The sequence below is a fragment of the Parasteatoda tepidariorum genome, chromosome 4, assembly GCF_043381705.1.
Source record: "Parasteatoda tepidariorum isolate YZ-2023 chromosome 4, CAS_Ptep_4.0, whole genome shotgun sequence".
Classification (NCBI taxonomy): Eukaryota; Metazoa; Arthropoda; class Arachnida; order Araneae; family Theridiidae; genus Parasteatoda; species Parasteatoda tepidariorum.
In genome coordinates this window covers 7,092,565-7,109,144 of record NC_092207.1, presented here as the reverse complement: position 1 = coordinate 7,109,144, position 16,580 = coordinate 7,092,565, and the positions used below count along the sequence as shown (strand labels likewise).

Below are 16,580 nucleotides of genomic sequence, written 5' to 3'. Positions count from 1 at the left end.
CTATTTTCTCAGACAAAAAAACAATAAATTTAAAAAAGTATTATAATAACATTAACTGAAATGATAAGTATAGCCAAAATTGTTACAATTGTTTACAGATTTTAAATTTAGAAAATAGGGTATAGAAGAAGTTGAAGCAATAAAATAGGTGAAAAAAATACAAATGTTAAAAAAAAAATTTCTTCTCTTTTTTTCTGCAGAATTATATTTTAAAGATAATTTTCTTGTTCATGGGAGAGGAAAGAAATACTCCTGATTATTTCTGTTCTCATTTTGGAATTAAAAAAAATTGCCAATGAATGGTTTGCTTCAGCTAGAATTTTAAATTGAAAAAATAAATAAATAAAAATTCTGAAATCAGGGAAGTTTAAAAGAAAATTCGTTCTAGAAATAAAGTTTTTTTTTTTTTTTTTTTNTTTTTTTTTTTTTTTTTTTTTTTTTTTTTTTTTTTTTTTGGATAGAACACCATAATTTTTAAAGAACAGGATAAAATCATTTCATATTTTATTGAAATATGACTGTGAGTGGAGATTTTGTTACAAATTCAGATATTCGAAACAAGATTAAATTAGATGGGGGGGGGACATTCCTTTTTAAAAATTAGATTTCTCGGAAACCTAAATCCATGACTTTCACTGTTTTTTTTTAAAACAAATAGTTAAAATCATGACATTTCATGACACATTTTGTTCAATATTGAAATATATAATATTTGTCCACATGTGCAGATACCCTGTAAATATTACTTTTATTGCAGCATTCTTAAGTAAAATAAAAATTTTGCTGGATGAAATTAGAGATTTGTAATACCTAATTGTTTTCGAAAACAAAAGAAATTGTAAATTTTACCTTCCCAGGTTGATTCATAGAGAGTTTGTGCAAACATTGAGCTAGATGTATTCTAGCATCAGGCATTGCTCCATTGATGGGGTCCTGCTCAGATTTTCCTGCAAACATGAGCTGACAGTAAGCACTCTGGTAGCCTGGAGTTTCATCCACCTCTATGAAATGCTCATCTTCTGCAATGCTGTCATCTTCAGGTAGTTCAAACAGTCCAATTAACGCCTGAAGCAATGGGGCCCTGGAACATTAAACAATATTCTTATTAAATAGGATGATGATTAATAAAGTTTAAGAAAAAATTCTTCTTTGCTCACTTTTATTTTACTTGTTAACATCAGGGGTCAATTCAAGATTCCGGTTATGGAATTTTGTTAAAAAATATTATATAGAACAAAGAATACATATAGAACAAAGGTGCTACTTTTTTATAAAATACATAATTTGATGAAAAACTAGAATTATGTCAGACAGGGTTGCTACTCTAATCTGGGAGACAAAATTCCATGTATATATTATACACAACATATTAAGAGGAAATACGCAATTACTGTGCTCTTGTGTGAGCTACATTGGACAAACTAAACTAGTTTTAATTGCATTGAAAACTAAGGTGAAAAAAAGGAACAGCAGAACACACTTAATAATGCCATAGTAATGAAATAGTTTAGTATAGCTGAAATATCATCCTTAAATATCAATAAATTGTGCTTTGAGAGGTAACCATTTTTTAAAAGACAAAAATAAGAAACAAAATTCCCTCTATTTTCTCCGTTTGTAAAGAAAAACTAAAAATTCCCTGCATTTTCCCAGTTATTTTAATTTATATTTAACCCATTTTAGGCCAAAGGTGTGCAAACGCACCATTTAAATAAAAAAAATTTATTAACACTGTGACGTATATTTTCCACTAATTTTATTTTTTTGCTATTGCCAAGGGTTTTTAAGACACCCAAAAATTAATAGTAATTCAATTGCAGTAAACACTTTCTGTTAAGAAATTTTTAAACTAAAGTTTTTTTTTTTTTTTTTTTTAAACTTAAAATAGTTATTGACAAATGAAATTTTTTGAAAATTTATAATTATTCCATTTGAGATTTATCATTTTGTTTTGATGATGGATTAAAGCTGCAAGCTACTATTTTCTCCACAAAAACACAAATTTAAAAAAGCATTATATTAACATTAATTGAAATGATAGGTATGGCCAAAACTGTTATACTCTGCATCTTCATATTTATAGATTTTAGATTTAAAAAAAAGGGTAAAAAAAAAGAGTTAAAGCAATAAAATAGCTGAAAAAAATAAAAAAAGCTAATAATTATATTTTACTTTTTTCTGCAGAATTATATTCTAAAGATACTTTTCTTGTTCATCAGAAAGGAAAGAAATACTCCTGATTTTCCTGTTCTCATTTCGGAATTTTAAAAAAAATTTGCCAATTACTGGCTTGTTTCAGCTAGAATTTTAAATCGATAAAATAAATAATATTTCTCCAGAAATGATTTTTTTTCTTTCATTTTTTGAAAGAACATAATGAAAACATTTTATATTGTAATTAAATATGACTGTATAGATTTTGTTAACCATGAAATGGGGGGGTGGTAAATTCCATTTTAAAAATTAGATTTTTCGGCGACCTAAATCCATGACTTTCCACGATTTCTCATGACTTTCCAGGTGCGCTGATACCCTGTTTATATGATTGGCCTAAAATGGGTAAAATTCCCTGTATTTTCTAGGTTTTCCCTATTCTCTTTGTGGAGTGGCAACCCTGTAATAATGTATGAACTTATAAGTACAGAAACACTAAGATAACGAGCAACTTTAAATGAATAATCAAAGTACTCTTAAATGTTAGCAAATTTAATCCTTCAAGTATTCAGCCCCTGGAGAAAATTGCATTAAAATTTTCCATTGAGGCTATCGGGTTTATTGACAGAGAAAAGTGTGCAGTCGACTAACGCTCATAGAGTAAACAATTTTCAAAAGACAAATTATTTTCAATAAATACTGTACGAGATGTAAATAATGAAAAGGATTAAATAAGTTTGCTTATTTTACAATCTCATTGATTTTCTTCAAGTCTTTTAGACCTGGTCTCAGACTTAGGAGGATTAGAGACAACAAAATAAATTTTAAAATATCAATACTCAATTTTCCATAGTATCAGAGAAATATTAAAGGGGGGGAAAAAGCATCTACAAAAAAAACGATATAATTTTCAAGCTTTATTGTGAAAGATTTAAAAAATACTTTTAAACAAAACAAATATATGAATACAGTATCAATTGCATATATGAATACAGTATCAATTGCAGCATAAAATTAGTAAAACTAAAAAAAAATATTAATATTTATGAAGAGGCTGATTGAGAAGGTAGCTAAAAATTTTGTTAAGCGTTGAGTTAGGCAGGAATTTTTTTAATCGACTCCAATTTCTTTTTAGATCTATCTTGTGTACCTAATTTGGTCTTTTTTCAGTATCTATTAAAATCTAAGGATCGAGTTAAATAGAAGCAAAAATTATTGCTATAAAGATAGTGCTGCTATTTTAAACTTCCCAACAAAATAAATTTCTACTTCTCAGATACTCAAATTTTGTATTTTGCCATCAAAATTACATTCTTTAAAATGCTATAAAAATTTTATACCTTACAATTCAAAATTTTTTCAACTACTTAAAATAACAATAAAATTTTTTTACAAAAAGTTATTTTTTAATTATAAAGGAACTTTATAATTAGGTGCAAAACTTTGATTTGTTTAAAAATGTTCTTGAGATATGGGGAAATACGTAAATTGTGTTGTTACATATGCCACTTTTATTTTATTTTATATAACCATCGTTGAACAGCCAACCCAATTTTTGGGTTTATGACTACTAATGTTTAACAAAGTATCCTTGTAATTTTGAATCTGATCCAGAAGACAAGGGAACTCATAAATCAAGTATTGGAAGAAATTTGTCTTTGTGGACTTTGAGATGGAACTAACCCACAATTGCGTTACATAGCTTACGCTTTTCATTTGAAACACATTTCAGATTTCCCTTTTTGAATTAAGTTTGTCTTTTTTTCATTTATAGTGAGAGATATATACAAGCAAATCATTTAAAATCGCATGTTTGTCAAAATAGTATGTTCTGAACAAACGAATTAAAATTGAGGAACATCAGGACAGAAAGCAAAAAATCAGGAAAAAATGTTTAGAATCAGAAATATCAGGACAACCAAGAATCCTACACACTCTTAAATTCAAAATTAAAGAAATTTTAAACCTCTACAGTTTAAGTGAATATTTATAGCAATAATAACAAGCATCATAAAACTGCATTTTAATGCTCATTAAATTATTTTTTACTTATAGAATCTAAATATATTGTGAGGATAAGGCATACCAAAATTGACTGTAGCTTCCTCCAGTAATTTCGGGTACTTCGGTCAATATCTTGATCATTCCGACGGAACAAATTTTCCTCTCAATATTTCCAGACACTTTTTGCAAATCAGGAATAATCACCCGTTCAATGACCATGGCAAACATCCTGCAATAAAAGCAGGATACATTATCATCACAACACAAGGGAGGCACATGTTAATTCTGCTCTTGTAAGCAAAATTAAACCAAACTATTTTTTTTTCTAACTTTTCTTGTATTAATGGGAGAAGAGATTCAAATTACATGGATGCCTTCTCTTGGGGTAGGTGCTGGATCAATTGTAATTAAGAGCTTTGACTCCTCAAAATATTACTTCCTTCTCATATTAAATATCATTGTCTTGTCTATCAAGAAGAAAAAGTTATAAATGTGCATAATTTACAGATGGATGAAGTAGAAAATTTATCATCTGCAGATTTTTTTTTTCATGCTTCCTCCTTCAGTTTAACTTTTTTTTCTTTTTGCTTTCTATGTTTTGTTTCAATTTTTAAATATCATTAGAAGTGATACTTGTAATTTCAAAAACATTTATATAACTTAGGATTTAATGAAATGCTTAAAGGCTTTATTTTTAAAGTTTATGCATTTTAAAAAGCATATTATTTTATGTTACAGAATTATTTCTTAAGAAGAATACTTTTTGATGAAATTATCTCATTCAATTTCGCTTACAATATTCACTGTTTAATAGTAAAATTTAGCGTATAAGTTAATAAAAGTGATTTTTGAATAAAATAATAGATCTAAAAAAACAATTTCACTTTCTATAAAAAATAACTGATAAAACAGTTGTTGCCACAATCAAGATTTAAACTTTCATCACAAAATCTGAAAATCTGTTGCAACTTACTTATGATTTTTTTTTTTTTTTTTTTTTTTTTTTTTTTTTTTTTTTTTTTNTAGGAAATAAATTGTAACAAACTTATCCTATTTTAGTGATTTGTGCTGGTCAGCAACTAAAATTTCTATTGTTCTTCTATATCTTTTATGAGAATATAGCTTTTGCATAATATTTGCTGTTAATCAAAAATTATGCTAAAGCTGTCGCATGTTATTTACTGGTTTTTAACTTTTTTATATACACAGTGGCGTAGATAGACTTAGGGAGCATTTTTAAATCTTGTAGGGAGCACAGCTATCTTGAACTTTTTTTTAAAAAAATTATAATATAAAACAAACACAATGAAGAGATATGCGGGTATTCATAATCATTCATTTTATTATAATCCATATAATTTTAATTATTTTAATATTAATTGATAAGGAATTAATAATTGCTATGTTAAGTCCAAAATTTAAAAATAGTACTAAATTGTATACACGTACCGACTTACCACATTGAAATGAAATTAATCTTAAGAGTTTATCAATTCAAAGTTTAGCTAAGAGTTCTTTTTATTAGTTAAGTGAATTAAAAAATTTCTTATTAAAGAAAAAAATATATAGTTGAGGAGCACAACCTTATAGTTGGGCTGCATTCAGACCTGTTGGTGGCATTTATAATGCTTTTGAAAACATCACTGTTTCAGCCACATTTCTTTTTTATCAGACAACTAGTAATATATTTGCTCTAAATAAAATTCTTTTAAATATTTATAAATCTTTTTTTATTATTTTAATTTTTTGTAATTCTTTTTTTTCTCTTCATTTAACTTTAGTAATACATTTGCATGTAAAACAAAAGTGCATTTTACGATAAATTAACTGAAATGTTCTTTCATTAAAGTAAAAAAATAAATACTTTATTGAGCAACATAAATGCAAATTAAATCTTTTAACTGAAGAAAGTGTATATTATTTAAAATGATTTAAATTAAAACAAACACATTACGGCTCAAAATAAGATTTAAGATTCAGTTTAAGATATTTCTACCATAAGGGCATTTATATTTAGCAAATTATAAGAGATTTTATGAATGCTAAATCTTAAAACAGTTTTTTAAGCAACAAAAGCAGAAAAAGAAAGGTTCAAAAACAGTAAGCTGTTTATAGCATTTGCAATGGAAGAAAATCAGTTATATAAGCCACTTTTCTTAAAATTTACCATGAAACAATTCTGTTTTTTTTAAATCGCACAGCAGTCAATATGATTATAAACTAGCCTCATCAGTCAAATTTTTGCTCAAGTTCATTACTTTTCATTGTTTTTATTGCGAAGATTAAATAAAATACATAAAGAATGAAAAAAATCATCAAATATTGAGTGAAACGAAGTAAAAAGGAAATTTATTAGATACATTCTGTAATTAACACTTAAAAACTTGGTTTAGACTTTATTTTAAATGCTCCTGGGATAAAGAGTTAGTCACTTACTTTGGTTGAATACCATCAATAAGTTGAATAAGATTTTGAGGGCCAAGTTTGTAGGAAAACAAGAAGAAAAATACTAATAATCCTAAAAAAGAATATAAATGAATATAATGTGCAAAACAGTCACATCTGCCGAAAGAAAACTCATACATAATTAACAGATACTTACCTTTAATATATTTTGTAGTCTTAGAGCTCTGAAGTCGATGAAATAAAAGAACAAATATGTGTTTCAAATATTCATTTAGAGTTTGTCTGCAAAGAAAATGGTTAGACCAAAATAAATATAAAAGTATTTGTAAGAAAATAAATTATTGATCCTACTTTATACAATTTGAAAGTTACACTTTACAGGGGTAATTGTGGGCCCAACTCAAAAATCCTGAAAATTTCTTGAGTAAAATCATTCAAAAAATTAATATCTTTATAAATTTAAACCATTGACATTTTCAAAACATGATATTCTAAAAGAATTATATGCAGAATAATTTAAATGAATAGTTATGTGTAAGTTTACTTTTACCTCTAATCACATTTATTATTCGACTAGAAAAAATATTTACAAATGAAAGAGATGCCATGTATAAATACTAGCTATAATATTTTTAAATAAAATATAAATGTGATCGATGATTTCTTGAAACTTCTGTACTTTGGATTTCCGGAAACTTTCAAATCGCAATTAGCGAAAAATCCAGAAATCCCGATTTTTGCCGGAGCACAATCACCCGACTTTAAATAGTTTTCTATTTTGTTCTCTCTAAGTAAAAATTTCGTTATAAAATAAAAAAATTTTAAAAAAATAACATTGTTAATGGACAAGTATTTTAGATTCTTGAGCTATTTCTATAATTATTTTTTTATAATCAACTATCAGACATTTGATTGCTGGTAGAAGTTTGAAATTATTTTTCTCTATGAGTAGTTTTTTTTAATTATTTTTTTTATTACTTACTGTTCTTTTTCTTTGCTTTTTTACATAGAAGATAAATAAAAACTTACTTTCTGCCCAAAAGTAACATTTACAAAATTTAAAGAGAGGAAGGAAATATTTTTTACCAGAATGAAATTGATACTACCCTAATATTTTAGATTTTCTTTTGGATTTATACACTTAATTTTTTGACGCATGCTTTCTTACATAAGAAAGAAAGAAAAAAACAATGTATTTAAAAATGTGCACTTAAGTTTTGTTCTATACTTTCAGAAAAGTTAAACAAGTTCTACTAATATAATAAGATGAACTTACGGAGGAACTTTATCAATTATTCTTTGGAGTATATAAAATCCTTCATGGTCATTGGTTTTCGAAGCAATTAGTTTTTGGAAAACTCCAAGGACACCACTCTAGAAGGTATCAAATATAAATTAATCGCATTACATTTAAATTCTTCACAGCAAAAAAGTATTTCATACAATGCTAAAAATATTTTGTATATTGAGTGAAAACAATGTGATACTTTGAAATAAAATTATAAATAAAATAAAATTATCATAGCTGCCAACATGGATAGGAAAATATCCAGTAGATTGTAAGTACATATAAATTTCATGATAATTTCTGCATAATTTACTAAATATATTACATCTAGAAAAATTTAGGGATTTTTAGTTATAAAAATAGAAAATCAGCAATATTTTTCAGTCATGATTGACATCAAACATACTTGAAATGTTATGTATTAGGTTTACTCACAATTTCAAATATTAGTAGGTATTTATTCATAAAAGATAGTTATTTAATTAATTCAGATTCATTTAATTAATTTGAAGAGAGTTCTGACTAAACTGAAGATTTTAGAACAAAAAAAATTTTAAGCTGATTTCTATAAATGAGGTTTGCTTCATTATGTATTAGTAATATTTATTTAAATATCCAAGCAATAATTTGTACAAAAATTGTATTTCAATAAGGATTTTTTTAGGAAAATTACTCAATTTCAGAGAATTTTAATTAAATCATTAGATTAGGAGAAACAGGCAAAATCCAGTAGAGTTGGCAGATATGTAATAACATAAAAATAAAATATAAATGTCACTTCTTTGAATTTACAAAAGATGAATAATAATAAAGTTTAGAAGGTCCTGAAAAACTTAAATACAATCTCCAGAGTTTAGTTAAGAAATCGCTTTTTAGCTACTAATGCAGTTTTAACTGCATCTTAGACTCAAAAGGTGGATTTTGCAATTTTCAGAATGAAAAAAACTAACTGTAGCATCAATTTCGTGTTTTTCACTATTCATACAGACATCGCACACACTATTTACAGTTTTTTGGTGACAAGGCTCAAATTACTGTAGCACATACAAAGTGATTCAAAAAGTTGTGATCAAAATGAAAGAACAAAAGCAGAGCAAATTGAAATTGGTCAAGAATGCTACTCGGGTACCGTCACATTGAAAAATAAACCACCAATGTAAGTTAGTTAGTATTTCATGAAAATAACATAAACTAAAATTTATAATTGAGTTCAAGATTTACTTAATTAATTTTCAGGTAGGGATTCAATCTCAAAATGAAAACACTGATAATATGCGCCACTTAATATTTTTTTACAACAGTAATTTTAGTAGATGATCCCCCAATTCATCATTAAAAAATTCTATATGATTACTGTATTGTTGATTGAAATCTATCATTTTTAAAATCACAAGAATAGAGGAGAATCAATGATTGAGAAACAACAAAAACCCACCCAACAAGATTTTTTTCCATATATTAAATAAGTATGTGACCCCTAAATTCATCATCATACAATTTGGTAGAGTAAAATTGTGTATTAAGTTTATTTTTCAAAGACTGATTGAATTTCCAAACAAGTTTAAACAATAAATGCTGTAGGCAGGGTTGGCAGGTTTTTGACATGTGACAGTTTTTGACAGTTTAAACCATGGTTTAAACCGTCACGTCAAAAACCCCACTGTCAAAAATGTCGAAAATGTCAAAAACCTATATTCATATGTGAAATTTAATTAATACATAAAATTTATATNTTTTTTCTTCTCATTTCGGAATAAAAAAAAATTCGCCAATAACTGGTCTGCTTCAACTAGAATTTAAAATTGATAAAATTAAAAAAAAAATAATAAAAAAATTCTTAAATCACAGAAGAGAGTTTAAAGGATAATTCGCTCTAGAAATGATATTTTTTCTTTCATTTTTTGAAAGAACACCATAATTTTTAAAAACATGATAAAATCATTTTATATTCTAATAAAATATGACTGAGTGGTGATTTTGTTAGAAATTCAGATATTTGGAACAGGATGAAATTGGGGGGAAGGAGATTCCATTTTAAAAATTAGATTTTTCGGAGACCTAAATCCATGACTTTCCATGATTTTTTTTAAAAACTAGTAAGTAGACATTTCATGACAAATTTTGTTCAATACTTAAATTCATGACTTTCCATGATTTTTCATGACTTTCTAGGTGCACGGATACCCTGTCTATTTGAACAAAAAAATAGTTTAATTATTTTATATTTGCTGTTCAATAAAAGACCTTAGGTGGTAGCATTATTAAAATATCTGAAGAAATGAGTACGCAGCTCATTACAGCAAATCTGCATTTCTTTTCGGCTGAAATCAGTGGTTCATAGAAAATAATATTTTATTCCACTTACTTTTAAATTAAAATAATGCTTCATTACAGCCTAATTACTTAATTAAAATAAGTTGGATAGAAATAGCATACATTTAGATGGATGATTTTATAATTCATTATTGCATTAAAACAAGTCTGTATTTTCATAAATCTAGTCCAATGAAAAATATCAGTCCATCATCGTTACAATCTAAGTGCTAATGTTCAAGAAATCAAATTATGTAATTTAATGTTGCTTTTTAATTTATTACTAGAGTTGAAGGATTTCCTTTTTAAGTAAATATTTACTAATGCAGTTTATGTCATCTTTTTTATTTTTTACTATGCATTAAATATTTAAATACACATTAACGCTTCTATTAATTATTCCTTACGTAAATAAGAATTTTCCTACAGTTAGAAATTTTTTTTTTAAAATTTATAAATTTTAATTCCTTTTCCTGTAATATAGTTTTAACAAAGTATGGTTATTGTTCATTTCTCTCCGTATTTTTGCAAACTATTTGTCAGTGCTTGCAATGAAGAATTCTAAAATAGTAAAATGAATACATTATACATTTTAATTAAAAAAATTTAATTAAAATAGTTGAAAAAAATCTCAGGTTAAGTATTTGGTATAGCCGAAAACGTATCAACACTTTCAAGAATCTAGTTCATTGAAATATATCTGACCATCATCATCACCATAATCTATAGATACTTAAAATTTCACTTAATTTCTCATTTATTCACATCTAAATAATTCATTTATCTACAAAATTTCAGCGAATATCATTAAACTACATCATTAAACTGTTTCACTTAAGCTAAAGAACAATAATAAAAAATTAACTTATCCAAAATGGAAAGAAATTCTAATGCACATTCTTTATTATTTATTAAATAATTAAAAAATAAACAATAATGCTGATATTTTTTCTCAAAATTTTTATTCTTTGAGTAAATAGGAAATTTTGCTATGGCGAAAAATTATTTTTATATGCATTTAAAAAATTTAATTTCTGTTTCAGTAATAAAGAACTAAGTAAATCCATATGCTTGATTTCAAATACTCTTAGAGCATAGATCAAGACAATTAAAATAAAGTTAATAAAATCTACTGGAACATATAACTTTTTTTTTCTTTTAACTTTAAATTTTTTTTGTTGAAAGAATGAATTTAAAGTTTGGCTGGGATCACAAGTTTTTTAAAAGGCTATGCTGAAGACAATTGCATATTTTGAATTGTATGTATAACGCATCATTTAATAAGCAATAGTACACACTTTTTTTTATTGAACTAAAAAATTTTAAATATTCAGAGCTAGAAAATTTCGTCAACTATTAACAATGTTCAGTGGGGTACCATTGAAACTTAACATTATAAAAATGCGTTATATTAAACCTACATTTTTATTAAGCTATATTAGGGCAAAATTTTTTTATACAGATAGTTATTGACCATCTAAAATAGTTGGATTTAATTACGAAAATTCAAACGAAAGAAGGACGTATTGGGTTTCACAGCACAGCGATTGTAAGTGAATGGCAGATGGACACGTGTGATGTCAGTTCGTGAATAATCACGTGACTCCCCGTTTCAGGTGCAAACAAAAGTAAGCGTTTTTTGATTAAAAATAACTAAATAAATAGCCTTATTAGGAAAGTAATAAACTGTTTTCTGGGAGTTGTGAGGGATTATGTTAAGCTATGGAGAATTATAATGGATAGCAAATCTTTCTTTATTTAATAAATCACCTAACATTTTTGCTTCTTATTTATAATTCAAAACATATTTAATAAAGCTTTGTTTTCAAGTTTTAATGAATAATTTTTAAAAGGTTTTACTTAAGTACTTTTTAAACCCTGTCAATCTTCTTCAAGGATTTGGACATAACTGTAAGAATTGAGGGAAGATGAATCTGAAACTACCTTAACCAAACTTATTTTCTATTTTCTTTAAAAAAGAAAAAAAAATGTGCTTATATTATTTTATGTAAATGATTCCTCCCGTTTAAAACAATATCTGCCCATACATATAAGGAGTGATTACCCTGAATATCTAGTTGCAAAATACTTTCCACACACCCGTAACAAAATTTTCTTTCTTTTTTTAAAAAAAAAGAAGAAAATAATGTGCTTTTATCATTTTATGTAAATTATTCCTCTCGCTTAAAACAATATTAGTGCATATGAATAAAAAGTGATTACCCTGAATGTCTTGCTGCAAAATACTTTCGAAGACAGGGAAGAGGGCTTGTTCAAACTGGAGGACAGCCTGGCGATTATTTCTGCAAACTATGCGCACTGTCAGACTCAATGTCTCAAATAAATAGTGATTGAAATGAGGCTTACTAGGATTCTAAGAAAAAAGCAAGAAAAAACATTATTTAATATTAGTAAAAAAAACTTGTACTGTATACAAATTTATACATGATTTCAAAAAATGCAATTTTTAATAAAAAAAATTCAAAATTGGTGCGTAATCGGCCAAATAGCTTCAGAGTAATAAAATTCCTTAAAAGTTGTAGATTAAAAATACTATTCGACCGATTTCATTAAAATTTAGTCACTTGTAATACAAAATTAGATTCCTTAAAATGCTGTAAAAGATTGTATACAATTCAAAATTTTTTGCACAGAATTTTTCTTTTGGATAAGCGAATTTTATCACTGCGTGCAATTATTTTTGATTCACTTAAAAAGTTCTGGAGATATGAAAAAAATACTCAAAAAGTAAAATATTAACATCAAGAGGTCCAAACTTTGGAATGCTCTCTGGACCAAACTATTGATTTTATAACTTAAAATATTGTTTGCACTAATTGATTGGCATATATGAAGTCATCTTGTAAACAGGGTTCGTGATTTTTTTGATATTTTTTTTTAAAAAAATCAAAAAAATCAGAATTTTTTTTTTTTTTATTCAAACACATTGTAAGAACTTTAATTTATGATTAAAAATACTTTATAAATGTTTAATCAAAATTAAATTAATATTAAAACAATATTATAAGAATATTTCAGAAGCTCTAACAGACTAATATAATTTTTCATTACAATACATAGTTTTGAATATATAGCAACCATTTTGAAACAAATGCATAATTGAAATTTGAAGACTAGATGAAATAGAGAATTTAATGAAAGTGGTCNTTTTATGTAAATGATTCCTCCCGTTTAAAACAATATCTGCCCATACATATAAGGAGTGATTACCCTGAATATCTAGTTGCAAAATACTTTCCACACACCCGTAACAAAATTTTCTTTCTTTTTTTAAAAAAAAAGAAGAAAATAATGTGCTTTTATCATTTTATGTAAATTATTCCTCTCGCTTAAAACAATATTAGTGCATATGAATAAAAAGTGATTACCCTGAATGTCTTGCTGCAAAATACTTTCGAAGACAGGGAAGAGGGCTTGTTCAAACTGGAGGACAGCCTGGCGATTATTTCTGCAAACTATGCGCACTGTCAGACTCAATGTCTCAAATAAATAGTGATTGAAATGAGGCTTACTAGGATTCTAAGAAAAAAGCAAGAAAAAACATTATTTAATATTAGTAAAAAAAACTTGTACTGTATACAAATTTATACATGATTTCAAAAAATGCAATTTTTAATAAAAAAAATTCAAAATTGGTGCGTAATCGGCCAAATAGCTTCAGAGTAATAAAATTCCTTAAAAGTTGTAGATTAAAAATACTATTCGACCGATTTCATTAAAATTTAGTCACTTGTAATATAAAAATTAGATTCTTTAAAATGCTGTAAAAGATTGTATACAATTCAAAAATTTTTGCACAGAATTTTTCTTTTGGATAAGCGAATTTTATCACTGCGTGCAATTATTTTTGATTCACTTAAAAAGTTCTGGAGATATGGAAAAAATACTCAAAAAGTAAAATATTAACATCAAGAGGTTCAAACTTTGGAATGCTCTCTGGACCAAACTATTGATTTTATAACTTAAAATATTGTTTGCACTAATTGATTGGCATATATGAAGTCATCTTGTAAACAGGGTTCATGATTTTTTTGATTTAAATTGCATTTTTTTTATTTAAATCAGATTTTTTTTTTTTATACTAACACATTGTAAGAACTTTAATTTATGATTAAAAATACTTTATAAATGTTTAATCAAAATTAAATTAATATTAAAACAATATTATAAGAATATTTTAGAAGCTCTAACTGACTAATATAATTTTTCATTACAATACATAGCTTTGAATATATAGCAACCATTTTGAAACAAGTGCATAATTGAAATTTGAAGACTAGATGAAATAGAGAATTTAATGAAAGTGGTCTGCCTAGGTTTTTCTGGGAGGTATTTATTTTGTGAAAACTTAGACATAATTTGTGAAAATTAAAAATATTATTAAAAAATCAACACAAAAATATGGATTTTATTAGTTTCTTACAAAACACAAAAATAAAATTTAAAAAGAAAAGTATTTTGTGAAATTATTGTTTTTCCTTTGTTCATTTCCAAAGTTGAATTTGTGAAGGTACCTTAAGCAGTAGCAAATTCGACTTAGACAGACTCTTTAACTATTAAATTAAAGTTTCTATTAGCAAACCATAATTTTAATTTAAAATTGTGTTTTTTCTTTCTCTTGATTTTTAATATGACAAAATAAATGTAACATATTGTGTTTATAAATGAAGTCATTCATACAAAAAATATTTAATCTATATATTTTTATATTAAAATATTCATTTTTAATTCTATATAAAAATAGATCAGCTAAAAAAAATTTTTAAAAACATCTATGCACTCATTGGAATTTTTTTAGCAAAAATTTCTTAATAGAAAATCTGATAATGTCAAAGATACTATAAACATATTATGAGAAAAAAAATACCAGTTACCAGTTTATAACTCTACTGCCTCAAAGACTTTGAAAGAGAAGAATGACATTATATCAGGAAAAAATATCTGAATTCATTAGCCTTTTTTTTCTATTTTTGGCATATTAGGGTAATTTCTTTTTAACATAACCTCAAGTTTTAGAAATATACATTTTCCACCAATGAAATATAATGTAGATTTTAATTCCATGCTGTTTCAATCAAAAGTTAGAATTGAGATTATTTGCATTTTTTTTCTTTCGAAATTCATGTCTATTAATTACTTTCTACAGCTACTATTACTTTTTACTTTCTACAGCTATAAGACAGCATTAAATGTGTACTTTAATCTGTATTTTCAATCTCAAGAATCAAAAGATTTTTAAAAATGTAATTTCAAATGTGTTGGAATTTAACACACACCAAGAAAGAAAGTAATAACTAAAATTAATTAACACAGCAATTTATTTAAAATAAATTTTAAAACTAAGAAAAGAAAATAATAAAAGTATCAATAATTGAAAACTCTGTTTTTTAACTTTTAAAATCAACATATATATAAATTTCAAAATTGATATAAATCAGTTGATTTAAATCAATGACTTTTAAAAAAAAATTATTTGATTTAAATCAAGATTTAAATTGTGATTTAAATCAACGAACTCTGCTTGTAAACCATTAAATCTGAATCAGAATACATTAAAATCTGAATCATTAGATCTAATCAAAGTATTAAATTGATTTAAGCAAATATTAAGAAAAATAACTTTAAAACAATAAGTCAAATTGGAAAAGCGCTAAAACCAATTTTACCTTATGTAAACAATTTAAATAAAAAATTAGAAACCAAAAGCAAGCAAAAATGAAAATTCTACAGAAATGTATGTTAGAAAAAACAGCACTTCATCAGGAGAAACACGGTCTGCTGACACACTGGAGCCTTTCTGCAGTCAGAGGTTAAACCAAAAACTGACTGTGCTCCGAGGTTCTAAAGTGGAAAAACTAAATAAGAAAATGCAATACCTCAAAAAATCAAATATTGAAATAAAGGTGAAACTTCAATGATACACAAAAAATAGAAGTCAAAAATACACTAAGAAAATACTTTCGCAAAGAAGAAAGAGAGAATATTTTCGCTCTAACAACGAATATTTTCTCAGTTGCTTTTGACTTTTTTTTGTTTATTGTTGAATTTTCCTTATATTTCAATACAGTGGAGCATCGTTTATACGACGATCACTTATACGACGTTTACATTCATACGACGTTTTAGTGTGGTCCCAAATCATTCCTATTCATTTTAATGCAAAAATATATCGTTTATACGACGCACAGAATCGGTTATACGTCGGTTTTTAGATTTTGTTCACGTTTATTTAATTTTTTATTTTTTCTTGTGTATTTTAAAAAAGGGCGGAATTTGCCAACATGAATGATACAGAAAAGGGTGCCAACAAGAATGCTTGGATGACGACCGTAATTTTTACTAGATGACTGAAAAAACTAGACAATGTTATGAAGAGGCAAAAACGAAAAATTTT

At 25.9% G+C, this 16,580-nt stretch overlaps 1 protein-coding gene across 1 annotated transcript in view; it reads right to left on the bottom strand.

Annotated features, from left to right (window-relative positions):
- LOC107447405 (chromosome segregation 1) overlaps positions 1–16,580 on the bottom strand; it is a 77,082-nt gene that overhangs the window by 2,672 nt on the left and 57,830 nt on the right. Inside the window, exons 19-26 of the mRNA XM_071180538.1 lie at positions 13,484–13,705; positions 12,389–12,539; positions 10,037–10,041; positions 7,841–7,938; positions 6,761–6,846; positions 6,595–6,676; positions 4,241–4,387; positions 850–1,081 (exon numbers count right to left, since the gene is read on the bottom strand). Of these exons, the coding sequence (XP_071036639.1) occupies positions 850–1,081; positions 4,241–4,387; positions 6,595–6,676; positions 6,761–6,846; positions 7,841–7,938; positions 10,037–10,041; positions 12,389–12,539; positions 13,484–13,705 (1,023 nt within the window). The remainder of the gene's footprint in view (positions 1–849; positions 1,082–4,240; positions 4,388–6,594; positions 6,677–6,760; positions 6,847–7,840; positions 7,939–10,036; positions 10,042–12,388; positions 12,540–13,483; positions 13,706–16,580) is intronic.